General features: G+C 33.3%; 1 protein-coding gene across 1 annotated transcript in view; it reads right to left on the bottom strand.

The window, feature by feature from the left end:
• Positions 1-531: 531 nt before the first annotated feature.
• CD2AP (CD2 associated protein) overlaps positions 532-26,594 on the bottom strand; it is a 119,997-nt gene continuing 93,934 nt past the window's right edge. Inside the window, exons 12-18 of the mRNA XM_045801938.2 lie at positions 23,555-23,720; positions 23,004-23,146; positions 13,969-14,081; positions 13,139-13,240; positions 11,848-12,029; positions 8,186-8,249; positions 532-3,658 (exon numbers count right to left, since the gene is read on the bottom strand). Of these exons, the coding sequence (XP_045657894.1) occupies positions 3,617-3,658; positions 8,186-8,249; positions 11,848-12,029; positions 13,139-13,240; positions 13,969-14,081; positions 23,004-23,146; positions 23,555-23,720 (812 nt within the window). The 3' untranslated portion in view covers positions 532-3,616. The remainder of the gene's footprint in view (positions 3,659-8,185; positions 8,250-11,847; positions 12,030-13,138; positions 13,241-13,968; positions 14,082-23,003; positions 23,147-23,554; positions 23,721-26,594) is intronic.

The raw sequence follows: 26,594 nt of genomic DNA on the forward strand, positions 1-26,594 counted from the left end.
ATGCTCTATTTAAAGATCTGTTCTTCCAAATCTGCTTTTTCCAGAGGACAGACTATTAACTGAGAGCGCCCCCATGCTGAGATCAGTGCTTTCTGTTTCCAAAAAAAAAAAAAAAAAATCTTTCAAATTTTTAAAATCTCAGTCTCTAAGTCAGGAACTCAATTTGGGTAAAGTACTCTCCCTTAGGGTCAATCACTGGGTGGTCAGGGAGGCAGAATCTTTAAGACGGTAGCAGTTCTATTTGAATATAATGCAAGTGTAAGGAGTTATCTCCCCCAAAAGAAAGAGATGCTATACTCAAAAACAGGGGGAGAAGTACTATGCCTTTCTTTTAATCTTATCTAATCTGCATCATAGAAGAGTACAACAGAAGCTTCCATTAAAAAAAAAAAAACCCACTCTACAACAAGTATTCTGTAACATACTTTATGTAAGTCATTTCAAATTATCCCAATACACCTGTGAGGTAGAAATTATCATCTCACAGTTCCAGGGGAAAAACAGACTCATAAAGGTTCAGTAAAAGTCACATAGGTCTAGAACTTTTAATGCTTTCATTTTACTATTTACATTGTTTCCCTTATTTGGAAAACTCAAAGTAATAGAATTTTCATCATACTTTGCAATAAATACATGCTGATGTTAATGAACAATAACTACTAAAGACCAACACAACTGGCAATACTATTCTTTATTGTTTTCTTTCTGAGGGAGAAGCATGCTTTTTTACAGCACCTGTAAACAAGTCAGTGAAGTATACTACTTTGAGTTTCCCCACATATATATTATTTTTATCTTTTTGGAATGTTAGAATACCACAACACCAACTCCATTACATAACAGCTACTGAAGGCAAGTCAGGCTACAACAAGGGTAAAATTTTATGGCTAAAAATATTCATAGCAGCAACTTTTAAAAGATGATTTTATTAAATCAAGTCATTGCACTTGGTCATTTTATTGCTAACAGCAAAACAAGGCCATTAAATTTTTAACGCTTCTCATTTCTGATTTTAACTGATTGTCTTATTCTGTTCATACATTTCAAGTTTAAAAGTAAGAATAAAATGTTTACCAACAACTCAAGAAAGCACTTGGGTTTTTTTTTTTCCTGTGATCACAGTAAAGCATAAAAAAGAGAACCCCCATTCTCTTCCTATCTTCAGACTTAAATTTTGTGAAGAGGTAACAGCTTTACAGTAAGACCAACCACTAAAGCTTAGTGGTCACACACAGGCACACACATACAATACTTCCAATATTGAAATACAAGTAGGAAAATTAGTAATATTATGTGTTTCAAAGAACAGCAAACCCGAAAAATACATTCACTAATAATTTGGCAACGACAGATTCCATGCTGTTCATCTCTAGTCTGTCATTTATATTCACTCATGGAAAAAACAATGATTTATCCCCAAATAAAGGCTACTATCATTATTTACCATTTTGTGATATGAACTTCATGAACAAAAATAATAAAATTCCCATATCAAGAGCAAACACTGGTAAATTGCTAGATTGAAGTAATCATTTTTTTCCCTTTGAGTTTGGCTTTAAGAACTTCACTTTTTGATCAAGGGCAGAAAAATACAGCCACAATACTTTAATTTTCTAATAGAGACAGAGTACTTTAATTTCTATTCTGACAGGAGTATACAAAGCAGACACTTTAAATGTATGTCAGCATTCATGACCATCTTCGTTTTACGCACTAGTGAGAAAATGACCAAGAAAAACTTTAAGAACAGCCTGAAATCTGCTGGAAACTTCCCTCACCCCATTAACAGGGTGAGGAGGGGTCACTTAATAGATGTTCCAGTCAGAAAGCTGGAGAATGATTTCTAAGATACAATGTTTTTATTTCTACCTAAGGACTTTCATTAAAACAAAATAAAATCAAATTTTTTTAGCAAGAAGGAAATCATTCAACAAGTCATTTAAAAACATTAGGAGCAAACAATTTCGTTTCAGTAGTGACCTCATCAGAAAAGCCCAAGAGGTTTAAAGAGTTAAAATGTACATACTCAATGCACAATCAGGTTTCCCCAAAAGCACTAATGTAAGCTGTGAATTTAACATTAAGTAATTCCTGGAATTTCTATTATATTCTACTTCAGTTCTCTTTTATGTGTGACAACATGGCAAACTTTCTTTAACACAAGATTTTGGTATGTATAGATTAAAACTTAGAGGGAAAATATCGATTTGGTCATTTAAAATTACACAAACGAAGCATGATAGGTGGTACTCAAAATCTGAAAGTCTTTGCTATAATAAAGCTTAAAATCTATTTTTTTTTAAATGAAAAGTCAATTTTTCTATTTTCAGTATAAACCCACATATTTTAAGACATGTTATCTATAGATATAATATTTTAAAACGTTCAACTGTTCATAAGTGACTCTGAAGAAACTACTAATTCATCCATCCTGTGAAAATGCATTTTGAATATGGTCAACTATATTTGGTTTTAAATAAGCTGTACTGTTATGTTTTATGATATACTAACACTCTGGCACCTAAATGACAGCCTAAAATATCTCCACCAGTTAGTTTGGTCTTTTAGGGAAATCACACATTGTAAAACCTGAGTATTTACATAATGATAATTTGTCAAAGTATGAAACCTCACACTGAAGTTCTCAATGTTCTCAGTTTTGTTCTCCTCATATTACCATTATTAAAAATCAGAGGGAGCATGAAGAACTCAATCACAAGATCATAAAATGAGTAATAACTGAGTCTGTAAAATAAGCAGAAAAGTACAGCAATAAGGCTGGTGTTTGCATATTATATGTGCTGTCGTTTGTAGGCACAAGTTAGGGGTTAAATTGACATTTTTATTTTTAGTTCCTCAGATCTAATGAATTTAAAATATAGCTCGTATTTTCCCAAATATAGTTAACAATCCAATACATTTTAACTAAATTCCTTTTATGAATCCTATAGTGCAAGCAATATAAAATATTCTAAAAGTTGAAGAAATTATTTTGATTGTTTCATTAGTTATTACCATATGCTTGGGTGAATAATCTGGTTTATAGCTAGGAAACTCCTATTTCATCACCCAGAGTATAAACAGCACTGCAAACAAACAGGCACAACAGTGTAATCCTGGGTAAGAAGCTAAAAGTAAAAAATATATATATACAAAGTTTATATCCCTTATGTATTATGGGAAAAGTAGTGGCTCTATTTACTATAAAGCTAATTTGTCCCTCTCAAATAGTATATTTTACAGATTATTTGTAAAGATATCACCATATTTATAGTATAGATCTCTTTAAAAATAATACTACGTTTCAATAAAAAAACTATTGTCAACTTTCTTTCCTTTTTATACAGATTCAGTAGTATTTTCAAGCAAACTAAAAAAAAAAAAAAGTTTGCAATTCCAGCACATAAGAAATAAGGCCTCTTTTTTTCATATTGGCAAAACAATATATATATAAAAAAAATCCACCCTTTCCCTACTTTTCTACAGATTATAGTTCCAAATACTCATATTTTTTTATCAGGACAACAGCATTTGTTATTTTTAAGTAACAAGTCAGTTGAAGTTCATAGTGTTGCTTCTGAATCCCTGGAACCTTAAGAACAGAGGCCATGCCATTTCAAGAAGACAGGACTGCTTTTTTCAGCTTCTCTATTTCCACCTAAGATATAAACATAAGTTGAAAACAGATAAAATATCTTTAGCCACATTTTTTTATTTTATCCTATGTCTTTAAGATGCAATCATACTTTGAAAACTCCAGATTTTGATTTCCATTCTAAAATCCAATTTCCAATGGTGTCATCAATATAGGAAAAGTTTAACATAAGAACACATCACAATACAGGTTCCTAAATGGCAGGAGACAACCAAAACAGCAACCACAGTTGTTTCAGCCAGAACAATATTAAGTAATGAGAGTATGTGAAAAAATACTGTAAGATAATCAGCCCTCCAAAGAACACGAGAATCCCTGAAACCAAGTTGAGAAATGTACAAGTACCTGTAATTAAACAAAAGGGAGGCAGTACAGAACTGTAAAAATAATAATAATAAAGGACCAGTTTAGTCCTATGTTTTTCACTTACTACCCATGTGAAATTGGCAAATCCTTAACCTCACTTGGTCTCAATTTCCTCATCTATAAACAGTTATGTTCTAGACTAAGTTCTTTTTAAAACCCAGGAATATATCTAAGATTCAGTCAATATGCTGGAAATATTTCCACCTTTAGGCAGAAGACATTCGTCACTTAACAGAAATTCACAATTTAAGAAACATAAGAGAATTAGGAAAATTCAATACATGTTCACAATAACTACGGTTAATTCTGACGCGTTACAAACCGTGAAGCTGAAGCACGAGATTAACTACCACACCAGGTGTGCCACGCTAGCGAGTCGTACAGAACTGGCACTGACGGGGACCAAGGCTCTGAAGCCCAGTTTTCTACTCTTCCCAATTATTTAAGGTTTTGATGATCTCTGACCTCTCCCTGCACGTGGAAATATATAGGCTTTACCTGCTCCTGATACCACTACCCTGTCCTCAACACTGCATACAAACAATACATGCCACAGCTAACCTCTGACAAATAATTCACCATTAAATGATAAGCACTCTGCCACAGTCAAAATGTATAATTTCAGTATGTTCACAACCTCCTCAGGGATTTTAACCATTCAAGTATGGTTTGTTAATTTTAGGATCTTTCCTAATATTAATCTTCCACTAATATGATTATTAGGTAAACATTTAAACAGCACTGGTTTGGGACAAGTCTTAGTCTTCAGCCTGGACTGAGACAAAATACCTTCAATCTTTAGCATGATGTGCTATTATCATTTCTATTCCAAAGATACATGAACCAACTGTACCAATTTTAATAAGCAAGGATGGAAAGAAAACAGGAGGAGGAAAAAAAAACCACTGGTGAAACAAGGAGTAGGGGACAGAAAGAATAACCCTGCACTCAATCAGTAATACTCCTTATAGACTGCTGTCACATAAATTTAGATATCGAGCAAATATTTTCATTGCTAGAGTTTCTCTTCTAGCACTTTCATGGTCATTGTTCACCTTTAGTCCTTTTATCATTCCTCAGTATGATTTAATACGGTATCTTAACTTCATTGTTCAAAGGACTACTTTTAATCTTTAGGGAAATATAATGTCTGCTTTCAATGTATGATCTTAAAACTCTGTCTTAGTAAGTGTGCTTTTATAATACAAGGGTCAAACTTTCCCCATCAGGCAAAAAGAATTCTAATACAAATCAGTGCGAGGCTAAGTAATAGCTGATTTTGCTAAAAAACTGAATCAAATGAAATTCTTCAAAAATGAAATAATTCATTTGACTACTCATGATTTTTATGAAATTAAATCAAAATAGAAATTTAACACTGTATTAGTTCCTCTTGCTTATATCACCTTATTTTCATATACGAAGATGTGTATGTAGGAAATACGAGGAATAAAAATCAAGAAACTTGTTTTTAATTTCTGAATTTCTGTGCTACACAATGGGAATTTAAAACATTTTTAATATGTATTCTTTCATTTGACAAAAATTTATTCACTATCTAATCTGTATCCAGCACTTTGCTTGGAGCTATGGATGGACAAAGATAGGACAGACAGATACACCCTCAAACAGTCTTACAGTCTAGAAGATGGGCAAAATAAGTCCATAATGTCACAGTGATAAGACAGAAAATTCTTACTTTCTATCTTTTTCAAAACAAAGGACATGAATTTGGAAGAAAAGAAAATTACTTTTAAATCAGAAGAAGATGGGTACTAACTTAATGAGATAAGCTCTGAAAATCTGTGGAACTTAACGCACGAGAAGATGAAATAAAAGGAAAATCCAAGAAAATACAGTAAGAGCAAACACTCAGACGAATTAACTGTGAGGGACAACTGAGAATCAGCAAGCAAGAAAAGAAGGACAAACTTAAGGACCAAGGCATAGAAGATCTCACATGCTAAGTTGAGAAGTCTGAACTTTATTCAGCACGTAACAGAACGTTCTTGAAAATACTAGGTAAAGAAAGATTAATTTGAGATAAGAATGAGAAAAACTTAAAACAGCTAAACAGAAGATAAAGAGCATGGGAAAAGGACAGAAATATTAGGAACAAAGAGATAAAGGTGAGGGAGGAAAGCTAACAGGCCTGAATGTGAACGGAACTGGAATGGAAGTACCACGTCGGAAAGACTTGAAAGGCAATGAAATGATCAACAGAAACAGAAACTCAGTGCGGCAGGAAAGGAAGATGATAAACGTAAAGGGGACATGCTAGTTGTAAGATCATAGCGGAACAGCCAGGGAGCCGAGCAGCTGCAAACAGGACAGAAGCTGGGAAAAGAGGAATTAGATTCAGACGGGAGAGGCATGAGAGCTAACCACGATGCTTGCGGAAAAGAGTGAGCAGATGCGATAGGAGGGCCAAGGGCAGTTCTGAAGGAACATTTCCCTTAGGGAAAGGAAGAGGAGACTGAAAAGTGGACTGAAACAAAAGAACGCAGGATCACATAAACCAGGACAGAAAAAGTGGCAATGGATTTAAAAATGCGAAATGCTGTAGACACTGGAGAGACATCGGAGTTACTCCAGTAAACCTAAAATGTAAGAGGCTATGACTGAATTAAAGGTGAAGAATTAGGGGCGCCTGGGTGACTCAGTCATTAAACGTCTGCTTTCACCTCAGGGTGTGATCCCAGGGTCCTGGGATCAAGCCCTGCCTCGGGCTCCCTGCTTCACCGGGAGCCTGCTTCTTCCTCTCCCACTCCCCCTGCCTGCGTTCCCTCTCTCGCTGGCTGTCTCTCTCTCTGTCAAATAAATAAAATCTTTATAAATAAATAAATTAATAAATAAATAAATGTGAAGAATTAGAGACCACAAACGCACATTTTTTTTCGGTTGTTTATTTTGCAGTAAATGAAAAGTGAAAACTACAGTAGATCAAGAGGGCAGCTGGACTTGAAAGGAGGCTTTGGTTTTTTGACGAAGAGGGAAAATTGAGTATTTTCATGGAAAAAGGGAAAGTGCCAAGAAAAGGGATATGTCAGATGTAAGAGTAAAAATGGAGTTTTGATAATGTCCCAAAGACCTTCACATGTATTATCTCAACAACTAAAGCTAAACAGCGGTTAAGTGACTTCCTCAAGTTCAGTGTAACTTAATCCCTGAGAGCTGTTTCTGAAGTCTGACTGTTTCTGTTAAAAATTTCAGCTGCACTGCTGATTTAATCACTCTAAACCCTAGTTTCCTCATCCTTAAAAGAGGAATAATCATCCTTACAAGTTGTTATGTGTGTCCACTGAAATAACGTACAGAAGGTGCCAAGCCTAACTGACACATAGGTTAGAGCTGAGAGTCACCAGTGTAAGTCAGAAGAGGGGCTCAAGGTTTTTGTTTTTTTACCAAGTCCCATGCTCTTTTCTGTTTCACAATGCTAACAAGAGAAATAGGGTAAGCAATAAGGCAAGGTAAAAATAGGGAGGCAAATGAAATACTTCAGTACAGAATGGGAAGAGCCTCCGAAAAAAGGCAGAATACACTTTCTCTGAAATATGCAGAAAGTAAGAATATAAATGAAGACCAAAGTTAAGCGCAGATGAAAAAAAGCTTAAGATAAAAAAAAGTGAAATTGTCAGTCATCAGCAAAGAGTGAAGATGATGACATTACAGTTAATGAAGTAAATGCTCAGTGAGAAATCCTGTCCACAAACCCACAGCCATCCCGTTATCACCCACCCCCCTCGCCTCCAGGCAACAAAACAAAAAACAAAACAAACAAACAAAAACCAACCCAGAATTAAAAAGAAAATAGTTTAACTGTGGAAAAAAAAGAGAAATAGTTCAAGGAAGCAATAGTGCAAAAGATCTACAACCACACTCTTTAGAGGCCAGAACCACGTTTGTCGTACTCATGAACGTGCAGCTTACTCAAACCTCTCGCACACTGCCTAAGACAGCTAGAGCTCCAAATACCTGCGGCGTGAGTGAACAGAATGTGACAGGGAGTCAGCAAGAGATTAATTAAATGCCTATCAACCAGCAGGGAGGGTCCAATTTAAGTAGGATAGCATCATATGTAGGGAAACCAATCGCCTAGCTGAGATGGAAAAACACACCTAGTTTATGCTGACTACAATCTTAATGTTAGGAGAAATGAATTACCTCTAGGTTACTTCTCATTGCCTTCTCCTCTTCCAAATCCTTTCGTAGTTTTTCCAGTTCTTTCCTAAAAACAAACTATTTATTACTGTTAAGTCTTTCATTTAAGCAATATATCTGACTAATGTTAACAGGATATAGCAAAACAGGGGGAAAACTTTTTAAAGAAAATAGCCATATTGATTAAGAAAAATTTCCAATTCACTAATGGAATGGTTCAATACAAGAGCTAAAAAAACCTCAGCAATACCATGGCAAACCTATCTGATAAAGAAATTTTTAAGTGAATAGAGAAAGCAGCTCATGATAAAATAAAGAAATAATAACTGGCCTTTACAAGCAACTTTCCATATTCATTTATCATGCATTTCCCAGGCTGGACACTCTAAAGCCCAAACAACTTGGTAATGTCAAAACATGTCACAGTACAAGGTCAATTATTTAACAGGATTACCTAGACTTTACATTTCTCTCTATATATTTTTTAAAATTAAACATTACATTAAAATTACCAAACCAATAAACAAAATAATTTTAGCCAACAATCCTTTCTCCTAAACTCATGTTTTCATTTTTCTGTGTTCCCGTCTATCTTTTTTATATAGTCATCTTCCCTCCACAGCTGAAAGTATATATTCCATATTGTGTCTTTACACAAAGTATTTTAAAATATTTCCATGCTGCTAAAATTATCGTATTTCTGATAATTGTCGACACTCAAAAATCCAGGTTTTTTGGTTAGTTGCTTTTTGGGAGAGAGATGGAAAAAAATAGGAATTTTATTTAAAATCACGATTATACCAGTATATCAATTTCTAAATCAAAAAGTAGGGACATTTTCATAGCCTTCTGACATATGCTAGGAAATTCTCTTCAAGAGTATTATAGAAATAATAGCTTGAAAAACCAAATGAAAATGCTCAGGAAGAAAGAATATATGAGAAAGAAAGGAACTTTTAAATTCTATAGTTTCAAAACTAGTTTCTTCTGCGGTTTTAATAATTATAAAGCTCTCATGTTTTATTGTTTCAATTTAAATTATAATTTAAATATTTAAGTCAATTTATCTAGAGTTTATTTTGGCATAGGATAGAAACTGTGCTAAAATATTAACTTTGTATTTCCAAAATGTTACCACTAAATTAAATAATGCTTCCTTTTTCTAATTATTCTATTATTCTGGATTTATTAAACATTTAAATTATATCTAAATGAGAATCTATTCCTAAAATATTTATTCCACTGTTTATCACATTTTTATTATTTTTAAAAACACAACTGTGAATATAAAATTTTTATGTAACATTGTTTTCTTTTTACAGGAACAGATCAACCTATATCTCTTGTTCTATAACCTTACAACTAAAGAAACAGATTACTAATATATTTCTGTCAATCATTCTGTGTCTATATCCTTCAATTTTTTTTACTGATTTGTTCCAAACATTTTAGATTCTAATACTGAATGCATAAAGACTAGTTATTTGTAGGCTATAAAGATAAAACAATTTAAAGACCTAAGAATTCCAAGTCAGCTCAAGAAATCAGTTATTACCAATACGTCTGATACTCAGAGAGACCCACAATCCTATTTTTCTCTCACCTTCATAGGAAAAGTTCTATAGCCTTTATGTCTTCTTTTCTTACCACATATACAAATATATCTTGAAACAACACATTTACTATTTGGTTTTAATGCTTTTCAAGCTTCATGTAAATGAAATAATACTGTATGCATGTCTCTGACTTGCTTTTCCCACCCTCAACATTTTTTCAGATTGATTCGTGTTGACACATGTACCACAATCCATTTATTTTTTTATTGCTGTACCTGTATATAGCATTTCGTTTTATCAACATACCAGTATGTGTTTATCCATCCTCCTGCGATGCTCTTATTTTTCAGATTAAAAAATCTGCCATCCATTTCATTTGCCAGAGGAAATAAGACTTTGAAAACACCCTTTGGAAAGACTTCTAAAATATCTGATATATGTTTTAAAATATGTATAAATCATAAATATTTTATTCATCCTACAGCTACTTAAGGAACACCTACAGGCAATCTATAAATGTAATTATCAGTTCATTAAAAATAGCAGACTTGGTATCAAAAATGTAAAATGTCAAAATCAAATTAGGAGCGTTCTCTGACTCGCACATGGATGGTGTTCAATAAACACTAGATGAACGAGCTTACAGTTTATAATGTGTATATTACGGAATCTGTAAAAAAAAAAAAAAAATCCGCAGGACTCAGACTAATAAACTGAAGGAAAAAGACCCATCATACATCAAATTAAAAACTCTCTCTCTTCATATACATGCATATATATATATATATATACACATATATATATACACACACACACATGAGCAAATGTACTTTTTAAGTAGTCATTCAAGATAATTTTTTTGGTTCTATCTAAGAGATGTTTATAAAAATGCTCTGCAACTACAAATACACCAATTGTTAATCTCGGTATCGGGTTTTTTTTTTTTTAAGATTTACTTATTTACTTGAGAGAGAGAGCGCGCGCACATGCGGAAGGGGCAGAGGAGGAATCTCAAGTGGACACCCCGGTGAGTGCGGAGCCGGACGTGGACCTTAGCTGAAGCCAAGAGTTTTGGACACCTTATCGACTGAGCCACCCAGGCACCCCTCAATATCGTTTTTAATAAAGAATCCAATGCCAACTGAGAACTGGGGGAGAAATGGTACATTCAGTTCCGAGGTAACATGGTTTCTGGCAATGATTTTTACACCAGATTCCATACACCAACAAATACTTTTAGAGGCACAGGGGAAGCTGAGATAGGGGAAGAGCACCTGACCCCTCACCCTTGGTTCAGTTGGATTAGCTGATCTTTGACCTGTGTTACCTATTGGGCCTTTGTAGGACTATGTTTAAAATGCTAACAAGTTTTATTTTATAAATGTGTATACACACACACACACACACACACACACACACACACGTTTTAAAGCTCAAATAATAACGGTTCTAGAAAAATATCTCGAAACCAACAGAAAATATGATTTCAGTTCTAGCTCTGCCTTTTAAGAACTGTATGATCTTAGGTAAATAGTTTTACTATTTTACCTTATTTTACTTACTTCTTCAGTTAAAAGAAGAGAGGGGGGCTATCGTAGGTGACCTTTTACATTTATTTTCGCTCTAAAAAGTCCCTAACTTTCCCTTAGGATCTCACCACATACTATTATTGAAAAGTTTCAGAATTAAGAGAACAGCCTTAGAGATCACCTATTCCCAACCCCTTGGTTTTATTTACATACCAATCTGAACCCTAACAGAGACAGTGATCCAGTCCCTCTGAAAAGTAAATATACATATAGATACACTCCAGATCTGAAATACAGTGACTTTTCCTAGTATTTTTAAGACTAATTAACCCTTGTATTTGACCAGAAGATTTAAATTATAGGTATATATATCCCTTTTCCATAATAAGACTATGAGAACAAGTTTTCTAATTCAAGTTTTTTGCAGAGAGGGGAGAAGCACTATTAATAAAAATCTCTTTGGAAATACACTTGCTTATACCAGAAATCTGGCAGATTACATCTCTACTTCACAGAATTTGAAAAAATTCTTTACATATGTGTTAAGTAGTTTCCAAAGAAGAAAACAAGGGCTACTTACCCGTGATCCTTTTTCAGCGCTTCTACAATGCACACCAATTCAATAATCTGAGCTCTAAGTTCATCCAAGGGATTTTTTTTCCCATCATCTGATTCTACTTTAGCTTTGATTTCTAATGGAGTTAAAAAAGCAGCCGTATTTGGTTTAGAAGCACTTGAAGGTGTTGAAAGGTACACAGATGGCTGAAAACATAATAGAAAATTTTCTTATTTTATTTGTATTTATATTTAAGTTCAAAAAAATTTTATAGCAAGGAGATAATTAAAATAATACTTCAAGATAAATGGTGACTTTGGAAATTCAAAAAGCAGTTTGATATTCACAACTGGTAAAACCTCCGAACAACTAAAGAATAAACTTGCAGTCACTAGGAGTTTATGTGAGAAATGTCAAAGGATTTATTAATAATGAAAAAAGGGGAAAAAAAAAGAAAAACCTATTTATCTTATGAATGGTTTGCTGAGTGGAGCATCTAGAGGCAAGAATATATCAGCACTATGAAGGTGCTGCTTTGACCCTCCACATTAAATAGTCATTATTTAAAATATCCAGAGAGTTTCATTTAAAAGTAATTATGAAGAATTGAGTAAGTCCATGGAAGAGGCATTAAAATGAATCTATGGCCTGATGCCCTTTCTATTTCACTATTTCACTAAATAATACTATTTCACTAAATACTGTTTCACTTTTATTACTATTTCTCTAAAATAACAAGAAGTAAAATTTCAACCAACTGTTGACAAGTTGAGAGAATCAGATTAAGTGTTCTGATAAACTAGAATAGCAGCCAAATGCCCTTGGAATGAATTTGAAAAGGAAACATGAATTTCTTAAATATAAGATGTGTATAGGTTGTGATGATACTATCTTAAATAAAAATAGCAAGAGTTTAGAAGAGTCTTAACACCATGTAATAAATGGAAGAATCCATGTATACTGCCATTCATTCCAGTATATATTCAGTGCTTATTATGGTGCCAAACACTAAGCTAGGTTAGGAGTAAACGAATGATGGCTTCTGGCCTAAAGAGTATATGTTTAGTGGGAAAATGAGATCTAGGCCTTAAAAAAATATGAAATGCATAACATTTATACTACCCATTTAAAATAAGCTCTTTTTAAAAATGACCTACAGTGGACAGTGTGACTTTAGTAACTCAATTTTTTAGCAGGAAATTTTTTATTATTTGGCAGAAGAAATAATTTTTAGAAGACACTTTAAATTCCACAATTTTGGTGTTCACAAAGAATCCTACAAATTATACAAATCTTAGGCCACAATGCCCCTCACCTTTGGAGAGTAGCATGAATCCTTTTTAAATTCAGACGGCTTTAAGTTGGCACTATCATCTTCTTTTGGTAACTTCAAGATTTTTTCTGGGCTTTGAGTTGGCTAAATGATTTTTTTAAATCAAGAAACAGAAAATACCAAAGAAGGAAAAGGCAATAAACATTTGGATAATAAACTAAGTAACTTTTATCACTGTTTTCAGCAGCTACTGTTCCAGATATTCCATTATTGTTAACAGGATATTACATAATTTCAAGCTGAATAACACACTTGCATATCTGGAAGGTAAAAACAGCCTGCTTCTTAGCAACGAAAATTTTCTCGACTTTGGTAATTTAAAAGCACCATAGCGCTCAAGAGCTAATACGTTAATAATAAAATACTACTGGCATTTCAGGCAGTCTATAGAAAGCATAAAAAAAAGAAACACATTTAAATACCAGCATTAGTACTATAAAAAAACCCATGACTTCAGAGGAAAAGAATGTTCTTGTTCTTTCCTAAACTGAATATGTACCACTCAATTCTAATTATTGTTGTGAGATGGGTAGATTACACAGATACCCTGACCCCTTTTCACCCTGTGCTCTGTGGTTATGGTCTCAGGACAGCTCTTTATTCCTGATTCTGTAACCTTCTATTGCAACCCTCTCTGAAATGAACATGACCCCTTTATCTCCTTAAATATAACCAACTATTTGCCACTTAAGTATAACAGCTATCTTCCTGATTTTTAAACTTTGGTGGAGTTATAAATCCTCCCTCATTCCTATCTTTAGAAGAACTCTAGATTTGCTAAATTCTCTGTGTTTTAGAACAGTATAACTCACAGAATGTCCACCATTGAAGCGGCCAGGCAACCTTCTTCCAGGCATCTTCGGTCTATTTGCAGTGAGATGTAGCAAGTTTTCTGAGGAAGCTATGTCATCAAAATTTACAAGATCTGGAGAATAAAATTAAACATATCTACTAAGAGATAACTGTATATTTTAAAAGGTAAAAAAGAACGTTTCTGGATTTCTAGCAAACTATACATTAAAAAGTACCACTAGGACTCACAAGTTAACCTGTGCTTTTCATATGCATTTGGAAAACAACACTCACCCTTAAAAACAAACATCCTCTTTACCTGACACATTTTATAGCATAAGACTTCACTAACAATAGAAAGTTCATGTTTCTAATAGAGTTAGACCTCAACAGAAGTTCTTGTTGAAAAATACAAATCTGAACCAAAAATTATGGTATCATAAAAAAATTGTCATCTTAAACTCGTGCTTGTAAAAATGGCTGATCTACTTCTTCAACTCATGATTAATTACAATATATCAGAAAATTAACACATCAAATGTTTTAAATTTCAAGTAGTATCCTGATATTCAAATTTTGAGAACGCAACTATATGTGGGACCCTGATGCTTTCCAACTGTAAGGTGAAATTTAATGTATCTTTATGTATGTGTGTGTGGGTGTGTGTATATACACACACCCACACACAGTGTTTTGTAGCTGGGACTCAAACTGTTCATAGTTCACTGCACTTTTGCTTAGACATAAGCATATTTACAAACTATAAAATAGTTCTAAATTTAAGGCAAACAGGATATCAAGGAAAAATGCTACAAAGATCATTCACTTGTTTTCCCACCATCAAAGGCTGGTTGACCTTTGATCCAAAAACTTGGGTTTAAAGAAAAATCTATGTAATTTGCATCTCTGAAATAATGGCACATAATACCTTCCCTTTTTCTAGAGGATTCAGAAAACCTTGCTGAAAGAGTTGATTTTTAATTTTGAAACCTAGAAATCTGTAAGTGATACAAGAATCCTAAGGATAACTCCAGACACTTCAATTGTCAATACAATCTTCCTTTAGCCCAGATTCCAAACTAGGGATGTTAATCACAGTTGAGATACTCGATATGGCAGCAGATATCTTTGGTCTGGTCTTCCAGATACAGAATTAATTCTGCACATTCCCATTGCCTAGATGTTTATAATGCTTTCTGTCAAATATTTAGATATCCAAACTCAGTGATTTGTTATTTCTAAAAAGACATTTAAAGATAATTATTATTACTACTGCCCTCAAAGCTTATTCATCAATTTTCATATTCAAAGTAATCAATTTAGAAAAAAATGTTAAGGGTAAAAGGGCACAAAGGTAAGGCATAAGAAAAGGTATCACTGTTCAGCAATATGTGTTTTATAACAAATTTTTAAGTATTTGTTGACCTCTGTTAATTCTCTTCCATCCTCCCATTCTGGGATTACTTTGTATATTCTATCTTACATCTAGCCATCTACTCACCAGGCTAATACATCAAAACAGACAACTGAATGTGCTCAATTTAATTTTGGTCTTGAATCTTTTGATAATTGTTTATAATTATAAAATATTACAAACCATAATAAGAGACATACTGACTTTAATAGAAAATGCATTATGTAATATGAAAGACCTTGGGTTTAAATATATTTTTAAATATTTCATTTTATTTGTAAATTTCATAAAGAAAATCAGTTGTTATAAAAAATGTTAAAAATATGCTGTAGTTTGAAGGGTTAAAAATTGCTTTTAACACTGATAAATGTGTAGTGACAACCTATAAAAACAACCCTGAAAAGTACAATCCAATAATTTTGGCCTGTGAAGATTATTTTCAAATGCATATTTAAGCAACTTGCAGAAAGAAAAAGAAACAAACGGAAAAACATAGGAAGGGATGAAGATAAATAAAACGGAAAGGATAAATAAAAGGTAGATTTATAAAATTATAGACCATGCTCATGTAAAAATGCCTTCCATATGTCCAGTTTTGGGCTACACCACCAAGACAAATAATTTTACTATTCTAAAACTCTCTCAGGTCCTCCATTTAAGCCATTAGGTTAGGAAAATAAAACAGTGCACATTTTGGACTCATGATATATTTGAACACATTTAAAATTTATCTAAGGGTAATAGCAGTGGATTTATACTGTACACATGGCCTGAAAGGCATGACAATTACTTAACTCTTGCAATTATACTGCCACGCCGCCAGCCATGTATGTTTCTACACATTGCGTAAGAAGACATGGAATTTTAAAAAGTCAAAATGAAATATCAAATTCTGGGAGAAAACAAACTGGCTTTTACGGTTTTCAATTAAAAAAAAAAACTTTTGTCAAAAAATATCTTAAACTAATCAGGAAAATTGTTCCAACATAAATTTCACTTTCTTTTCAAATGGAAAACCAAAAGGGTTAGAATAGACAGACAAACATGTACACTTTTAGTACAATTACAAAAAAAAAAAAACTCAATGTGCACCACCTATTTATATGGAATATATTGTTTTGATTTCTTTTATAAATCGTCATCTTACCAAAATGGAGAAAGGTAGGATAATTTCCTGACACGTAAGAAGGGAAACATGGCAAACAGGCTAGGAAACAAAATCTGGAAAGAAAAGTCAAGGATAGGAATGTCTAGAAAAAAGACTAAATCAAAAAAATTATTTTACAAAGCAGGAAAAAGGAACAGTTGTAGAATGAACAGAACCATTTCAATGTTTAGGCATATACCTACTGCAGTTTATCTAAACTCACACAAGATGTGTATTAGATTTCAGATTATTTTGTCTTTTAAAAGAAAAAATGATTAGTATTAATTTCAGTATACCATAAGTAGAAAGAAGCCTTTTAAATTACTCACTGAACACCCAGACAGCTTCAAAAGGATGTTTTAGTAAAAAATTAGATGTCAGAGTAATAAATCAATATATTAACAACTCATTAATACAGTTATAACTAAAATTAAACTACCTTTCAGTCAAGTTTTAGTCTTCAGCTTATGATAGTAATTACAATGAAAGAGGCAATTTTAATTCTACGATATAATAAAAGAAAAACATGACAAATGGTATTTTAAAATGTATCACTATAAAAATACAACTTATACAACATTTAAAATCACATAATACATAAATGAATCTTCAATTATGCCTTATATGACACTCTATAAAGATACTATCAAGAAAATTATTATAAGAAAATAATAATTTTAATCTCTGCTCTTATTCTCCAGGTATATTCTACATTTTGGGTGTGTTTTGTTTTGTTTTTGTGTCTTAGTTTAGATATAGACTCATTTTGTATAGTGTCTACCACTCAACAGGTAAGCATCTTACTAGAAAAATTCCACCTTAAATTCTTTCTGGAAGAAATAAATTAAATAAACATTGAGAACGTAATTCAAATAAAAACAGATCAACTATCAAAACAAAACAAAGAATGCTTCACTATTTAACAATGAATGCTTTGGGATCAAATAATAATATGTATCTCTAAAATTTCCTTTTAACCCAAGAAGAATTTATCATAGAAAACAATCAAAAAGGATAAAATACTATACGATAACACTACGAGAGCACCTCAGCTGTGCTTTCTCAATGCAATAGGTATGTTACCACTAAATTTTCTATCTTGTATTTTAAGACTAATGTGCAAACCAATTTTATGTCCCAGAGAACTTAGGATTTTAGAAACACTTAGGCCATGTAAACTTTATAATTAAGCAGTAGTAGCAGTAAGATGATCCTAAACCAATTTTTAATGAAGTGTTTGAAAAAGAGAGGAAAAAAATTAAAACATGGTTCTAAACAACTATGCAATTTATAGTACTATCTTATATATGAGAATATATACTGAAGGACATTTATTTTAAAAATATTTTATAAATGGCTTTATATACAGTATAATCATATCTGAGAATAGTGTCAGAAATTTGTATCCTTTATAGGGAAGAGCAGAAACAGAATGCGATGAGATTAACAACAGAGGAAAGGAAAAGAAGAGAAATAACAGTTTATAACATCTTCCATGTCAGGTATTCTAGTAGGTATCATAGACATATTGGATCATTCAATTATCATTTAAGTACAAAAACAGATTAAGAACCAAGACAATGATAAATGAGCTAATAATTTTAAACCCACATTTTTAATAACAAAGTCAATGTACTTGCTACTATATCATCACCTGAAATTATTATTTTATGTAATAATAAGACTCTAAGAAGACTTTCGTGTATGTTTTAAACTTTCTGAAACATGTTAAAGGGCTAGGCTCATATGCTATTTTAAAAATTTGAAACCTCGAACTATATCAACAATATAAATCATGCCTCAACCTAATGCCAAATTTGAGGCTGTATTTGATGTAGAACGCAGTGTTTTTAAAGATGTCAGTATCTCAAAAAAAGAGTTTAAACTCTTTTTTAAACACTTCTATACTACAAATACTAAACACATAATATTCCAATAAAAAACAGAAATGAAGAATAGCCCGAGTTGAGGTTCAGAGCATGAGCTATATGCTATCAGCGGTCAGGCCTTTTGTTTTAGCTACTACTTGTGCCTAAAATACTAATGGGATGTAACACTTCCTCAGTAAATATTTCCTATCTAATATACACACCATTTCCAGAACTTACAGGCATATCTCATTTTACCATGCTTTGCAGATAACTCCATTTTTTACAAATTGAAGGCTGGTGGCAACCCTGCAATGACCAAGTCTATTGATGCCAGTTTTGCAATAGCATTGCATATCTCTGTGTCACATTTTGGTTAATTCCCACAATATTTCAAACTTCTGCATTACTATTATGCTTGTTATGGTGATCTGTGATCAGTGATCTTTGATGTTACCATTGCAACCATAATGAACTGTACCCACGTAAGATGTTTAACTTAATTTGTAAGTGTTGTGTGTGTTTTGACTGCTGCACAGTGAAGCTATTTCCCATTTCTCTCCCTCTCTTTGAGCCTCCCTATTCTCTCAGACACAGTAACATTGAAACTGGGGCAATTCATAACCCTACAATGGCCTCTAAGTGTTGGAGTAAAACGAAGAGTCACACATAGCTCACTTTCAATCAAAAGCTAGAAATGATAAGCTTAGTTAGGAAAACATACAGAAAACCAAGAGAGGCCAAAAGTTACACCTCTTTTGCCAGTTAGCTAAATTGTGAATGTGAAGGAAAAGTTCGGGAAGAAAATTAAAAGCGTTACTCCAATGAACACACAAATTACAGAAAGCAAACAAACTTATTGCTGATAGGGAGAAAGTTTCAGTAGTCTGGATAAAAGATCAAATCAGGCACAACATTCATTCCCTTAAGCCAAAGCCTAATCCAGAGCAAGGCCCCAACTCTCTTCAATTCTGTGAAGGCTTACAGAGGTGGGAAAGCTGCAAACAAAAGTCTGAAGCTAGCAGAAGTTGGTTCATGGAGTTTAAGAAGTCATCTCCATAATATAAAAGTGCAAGGGAAAGCAGCAAGTGCTGATGCAGAAACTATAGCAAGTTATACAGAAGACCTAGCTAATTAATGAAGGCTGCTTCACTGAACAACAGATTTCCAAGGTAGATGGAACAGCCTTATAGTGGAAGAAGATGCCATCTGGGACTTTCATAGCCAGAGAGGAGAGATCAATGCCTGGCCTCAAGGCTTTAAAGGACAGGCTGACTCTCTTGTTAGAGACTAATGCAGCTATTGACTTTAAGCTGAAGTCAACGCTCATTTACCATTCCGAAATTCCTAGGGCCCTTAAGAATGATGCTAAATCTGTGCTCTATAAATGGAACAACAAAAAAGGATAGCAGCACATCTGTTTACAACATGGTTTACTCAATATTTTAATCCCACTGTTGAGACCTACTATTCAGAAGATTCTTTTCAAAGTATTACTGCTCATTGACAATGCATCTTACTACCCAAGAGCTCTGAGGAAGATGTACAAGATTAATGTTGTTTTCATGCCTGCTAATCTAACATCCATTCTGTAGCCCAAGGATTAAGGAGTAATTGTGACTTTCTTCTGACTTTCAAGTCTTATTATTTAAGAAATACATTTCATTACACTATAGCTTCCATGGATAATGATTCCTCTGATGGCTTTTGACAAAGTAGATTAAAAACCTTCTGGAAAGCATTCATGATTCTAGATGCTATTAAGAACATTGGGGATTCATGGAAAAAATCAAACAGGAGTTTGGAAGGAGTTGATTCCAACCTTCACGGATTACTTTGAGGGGTTCAAGACTTCAGAGGAATAAGTGACTGCAGATGTGGTGGAAATACCAGGAAAACTAGAATTAGAAGCAGAGCCTGAAGATGTGACTGAATTGCTATAATCTCATGATAAAACTTTACAGATGAGCAAAGAAAGTGGTTTTTTCAGATGGAAACTACTCCTGGTGAAGATGCTATGAAAACTGTTAAAATGACAATAAAACATATAGAATAGTAAGATAAACTTAGTTAGTAAAACAGAGGCAGCGTTTTAGAGGACTGACTTCAATTAGAAAAAAGTGCTACTGTTAAGTAAAACGTTATCAAACAGTATCACATGCTACAAGGAAACTGTTCATGAAAGGAAGAGTCAACTGATGTGGCAAACTTTACTGTTGCCTCGTTATAGAAATTGCCAAAGCCATCCCAAACTTCATCAGCCACCACCCTGATCAGTCAGTAGCCATCAACATTAAGGCAAGACCCTCCACCAGCAAAAAGATTATGACTTGCTGAGAGTTCAAATGATGGTTACCATTTTTTAGCAATAAGTTATTTTTTAGTTAAAGTATGTACATTTTTTTAGTCATAATGCTAATGCACACTTAATAGACTATAGCGTAGTGTAAACATAACTTTTATATGCATGGGAAACAAAAATATTCTTTTGACTCACTTTATTGCAATATTTGCTTTACTGCAGTGGGCTGGAATGGAACTCTCAGTATCTCTGTGGTATGCTTTGTGTATTTCCTGAACTTAACTGGGTGTTAGGTGTAGTACACCAAAGGCAGCCTGATAGTGGAAGGAATAAAGGACAGTAGTTTGGAAGTTAGCGGTTAGTTTTCTGTCCTTACATATGTCTCAGCTTCTCTCGATTACTTCCTTATTCATTTGAAGAAAAAAACAAAACAGAAATCAGGAATTTGCAAACCCTGTTTCACAAGACCTCTTTGTTTTTTAATGAAGAGTAAATAATGGGTATGGATAAAAGTAAAAATTGGGACCAAAAACAGTAAAAAAATCAAATTTTACAAACCACCAATAGCTTCACATTATTACGTGTGTTTTTTTATTTTTTTAAGATTTTATTTATTTGAGAGAGAGAGAGCACAAGCAGGAGGGAGCAGCAGAGGGAGAGGGAAAAGCAGGGTCCCCACAAAGCAGGGAGCCCAATGTGGGGCTCAAACTAAGGACCCCAGGATCATGACCTGAGCCGAACGAAGCCACTTAACAGACTGAGGCACGCAAATGCCCCTAAAAGATATTTTTTAAAAACCTTCTATAAAGAACATTTTTTTGTTTTTATTTCACTAACAGTAAATAGTAATTTTCACCAGATAAAACACACTGAATATATTTGAGTGAACGTCTCTAAAATACAATCAACATCTCACTCTCCAGAAACTATAATGAACATGGCTTCATCCAGAGCAGGCAGGATCAAAATATATGATGAAAGGATCTATAAAACATTCAAATTAAAAAACTGAAGGAGGGGCGCCTGGGTGGCGCAGTCGTTAAGCATCTGCCTTCGGCTCAGGGCGTGATCCCGGCGTTCTGGGATCGAGCCCCACGTCAGGCTCCTCTGCTAAGAGCCTGCTTTTTTCTCTCCCACTCCCCCTGCTTGTGTTCCCTCTCTCGCTGGCTGTCTCTACCTCTGTCAAATAAATAAATAAAATCTTTTTAAAAAATAAAAATAAAAATAAACATAAAAAACTGAAGGAGAGCACGTGTAGGTCAGAGCTTTTGTACTGGCAAAATGACAATTCGGAAAAATAATAAAATCATCTAATAGTTTTGAAAAGGCAGTTAGTAGCATATCTTACAATACAGTGACAAAAAAACCCTAAGTATAACTGGCCTTTAAGTTTGAATGTAAAGATGAAATGTTAACATGAAGGCTAAAAATATTAAGACATTAAAACTTTTAAAAGAATATCATGAGCACTTTATATAAAGGGGATTTAAAAAGTTCTCTTCTGCTTTATGTGATCTTGGACACTTGATGTGCCTACAGCTTAATTACTTTAGAAGCAAAACAGCATCTGCCTTTTAGAGTTACTATCAAGATAAAATAAGAATATATTTAAGAAAGTCTTTGAAAATGTTTAAAAAAACTAAGACCAAAAGCAAGGTACTGTACAATAATCATTACTACAAAGTAATGACAGTGCCAGGCTTTTAATATTGAGACCTTCATCTGATAAACATTAAACTTCTCTGTTTCAGGTTTTCCGTTTTACAACTAAGAGGTATAAAAGACCAGGGAAAAGATGATTGATGGGTTGAAAAATCAGTCCTAAAACTAAGGAACAATATTTAACTTAAGAAGTAAAGCCTGCTGATACACACAGAGAGAGAGAGAGAGAGAGAGACATAAAAAGCATATTTTCTTGAATTAGAAACAAAAGTATCCTGAGATAACGTAGAGAAGTAAAAATAATCAATATAATCTAGTGCTGGCATTGATAATCTGTTCTTTGTCCTTAAACTTTTAAAACTAAAATGTATTCATATCTGCCTGAGTAGTATGGACATTCCATTATGAGGGGACAGACTACATGACAAATGGACGATTTTTTAAACCATTTCTCAGTCCTTATGTGAATCAAGTATTTTGCTCATTTATCTTCTTTTAGTTTTATTTTTCTATTTTGGCTTCATAGACTTTAAACAAATTTTAATTAATTTCCACTGTATCTATCCACACATAAAATGCATGCACAAATTTCTTAAATAGTTTCTGAAAACCGTATTGGCAACTTTTTTTTTAATGCACCACCTTTCTCCATGTTAACTTACCTGTTTCTTTAGAGCTCCTAACTGTAAATGAATCTAGGTCTACTGATTTTGGTCTAAGTGGTAACTGTTCAGAATCTAGCTTTGGTTTTGATACCGGCTCAGTTTCAAATTTTGATGAACTGGTAGAAATTTCCCCATTAATCCTGAAATGAGAAAATCAAACATATGTAGAAATCACTTGTGTGTGAATCATAACCATTTTTTAACATTGTGAATTTATGACACTAAAGATGTTATAGCACAATAATTTTTCTTTCTGTTCTACAAAATTATTTTCATAAACATAAGACTCCACAATAAGACTAATCACAATAAAATCAGAAACATAAAAACAGCCTAATAGGTATGTATTCACCTAGTATGAATATAAATCATTTAACAGAGAATCATTACAGTCTATAGAAAGAATCTGGAAAACAAATACTTTAAAAATTATTTTGACATTTAGAAAAACAGTACAGCCACTTATGTCAAAGGCAAGTAATTAATAAACTAAATTAGGTAAGTTACCTAAATTAAAATTACCTAAATTAAAATTCGGTAAAACTTACTTGGCTGTAGGAGGTGGTGGAGGGACTGGTTTTTCAGGTCGCTTTGGGTATATTGTTCCAGGAGATCTCAATAAATTATTAGCTTTGGTGGGTGGAGTAGGCTTCTTAGGTGGGACTTGTGGAGCGGCTGGTTTAGAAGGTTTCTGTTCCAGTACTGATTTTTCATCTGATTATTTAAAAATATTTAATAAGTTATTAACAATCAAAATTATTTAGGTTTTTCGAGTTCTTACAGCTAACATCAGGCTGAAAACGTGTGAAACAGAGACATTATTTGTGTATGTGTTCGCCGTTTTAAAGTTATAATTTAATAAGCTTAAATACCTAAAAAAGCTTACTTTGGTGGGAAGGAGGAACACTAATAAGCTTCTGAGCAACAAATAATGCCTAGTGCTTATTGTCTTCCCAGCATCCTTTGTTTTTAGGGGTGGTATACTACTCAAATATAATCACATATGATTTTACTCTAATCAGGGGACAATATTATCTATACTTAAATCCAGACCATTTTCTGAGGCTAAGTATAGGAAACTAGTGACATTTAACATACTTATTTAAAAAAATCACAATGACAAAGAAAAAATATCAATTGTTAAGAAAAACAGGCTAGCTTGACTAGTCACAGATGAGGAAATTACAGGCTTGTATTTACAATCCTCACAATTGTACTAGGAATATATTAGCACAATTTCATTTTTTCCAGTTTATTAACACTGTTAATAATTCTATGAACTAGATAAGAAAATATGCTGGAAATAAACAACACTGGGAAAGATTTTAAGCCATTTAATAAAAAAACAATTTTATCACCAAAAAGGCATGGTACTATACACAATGATATACTTGGTTCCTGACCTTTCAGGTACTAAGAACAAATATTAAAATTGACACACACACGTGACTCTTAAACACAGAGAACAACCTGGTGGTTGCCAGAGGGGAAGTGGGTAGGGGAATGGGCAAAATAGATTTTTTTTTAATTGACACAGGTGCACACATACTAGATATTCATGATGTAGCAGTCAGCAAAAATGTGTCTAATGCATATATGCAAAACTAAGAAACTCTTAAGTGCGATACCGAGTTAATTTTCAAAATTTACTTGGTCTTTGTAAAGAATGTCTATCACAGGACCACAAATAATTTCATGAGATTTCATATCAATCAGAAACTGGTGACTGTGTATCTTGAACAAACACTGCCAAGCCAATGGGTAAACCCCTGGTTCAAAATAGTTAGATTTAATCTAACAACAATGAAAATACAAATTACCATTGTTTCAGTTTTATCATCTATGCATAGCTTCCTTGGATCATCTGAAAATACAGCCTAGTCTATTGGTCCTCACGTCGTTCTAAAATCCACTTTCATATGCCCTCAAAGTAAACAATGCATCATGTAATAATTACACCATTATACCATCAAATTCTAACTATAAGCCAACAGAGCCATCTGCATCATTTATAAGTCAAACAAACTTAAATCTCTAGAAAATGTTAAAAAAGATGTTTTATATAAAATATCAGGAAAAATACTGAAGATTACATAGAAGTTCACTGATTAATTGAACATACTTCTTTGAACAGATATATAGCTAAAAGCTTGAAATCAATCCAACTCTGCAGTTTATTCTAATATAAAAGAACACATTTAAATATTCCTGGAAATCAAAGGTGACAAAACTAAGATTCATCATTCCCGGTATAGCCTTGACTAAATCAACAATATAGTATGTTGATTTATCATATATGATGGCAATGTATTTGGGTACTAGGTTTTACTTACCTTTATTGAGGTGAAATTTACCTAGCAATTTAAAGTGAACAATTCAGTGCGTTTAGTAAATTCACAATGTTCTGCAACTACCACCTCTATCAAATTCCAAAACTCTTCCAAAAGAAGAATCTGGTTCCCATTTTTCACTGACTCCCCATTTCTTCCACCCATCTCCTGGCAACCACCAACCTGCCTTCTGTCTCTACAGATTTAGGTATTCTGGGCATGTCATATAGAGGAACTCATACAGTATGTAAATTCTGTGTCTGGCTCATTTCACAATAGCATAATGTTTTCAAGGCTCATTCTCAAGTAGCACGTATCATTATTTCATTCTTTTTGTGATTAAGTAACATCCACCACATGTATATAGCACAACTCATTCATCTGTTGAAGGACATCTGGGTTTTTTTCAACCCCTTGGCTGTTAGGAATAAGGCCGTTATAAACATTTGCATACAAATAATTGTTTGAATATCTGTTTTCCATTCTTTTGGGTATATATCTAGGATCATATAGTAATTCTATGTTTAAGTTTTTGAGGAACTATCAAACTGTTTTTCATAGCAGCTAAAACATTTTACATTCTCATTAGTAAAGTATGAAGGGTCCACTTCTCTACATCCTTGTCAACACTTGTTAATTTTCATTTTTATTATTATTATAGCCATCCTAGAGAGTGTGAAGCAGCTCACTGTGGTTTTGGTTTGCATTTCCCTCATAATTAATGATACTGAACATCTTGTCTGAGCTCATTAGCCATTTGCATATCTCCTTTAGAGAAATGTCTATTTCAATCCTTGGCCCATTTCTGTACTGTCTTTTTGCTGCTGAGTTGTACTAACTGTTTATATATCAGAACACCAGACCCATTATATATTCCTGCTATTGCATATAGGATTTGCAAATATTTCCTCCCATTCTGCGGTATATCTATTTACTTTCTTCATAATGTCCTTTGGTGCACTCAAGTTTTTAATTTTAATGAATTACAATTTAACTGTTTCTTTCTTTTGGTGTCTGAGCTTTTGGTGTCGTATCTAAGAATCTACTGCCAAACCCAAGGCCATGAAGATTTAGCCCTGTGTTTTCTTCTAAGAGTTTTAGTTTTATACCTCTTATATTTAGGTGAATGATCTATTTTCAGTCAAATTTTATATATGGTATGAGGTAAGGGTTCAACTTCATTCTTTTGTATGTGGATATCCAACTGTGCACAGAATTTTAGTTTAACTAGAATTCACCGAAACCAAGAGGAAATTTA

Source organism: Ursus americanus, chromosome 29, assembly GCF_024610735.1.
Source record: "Ursus americanus isolate L20-20 chromosome 29, mUrsAme1.1.p, whole genome shotgun sequence".
NCBI classification, from domain to species: Eukaryota; Metazoa; Chordata; class Mammalia; order Carnivora; family Ursidae; genus Ursus; species Ursus americanus.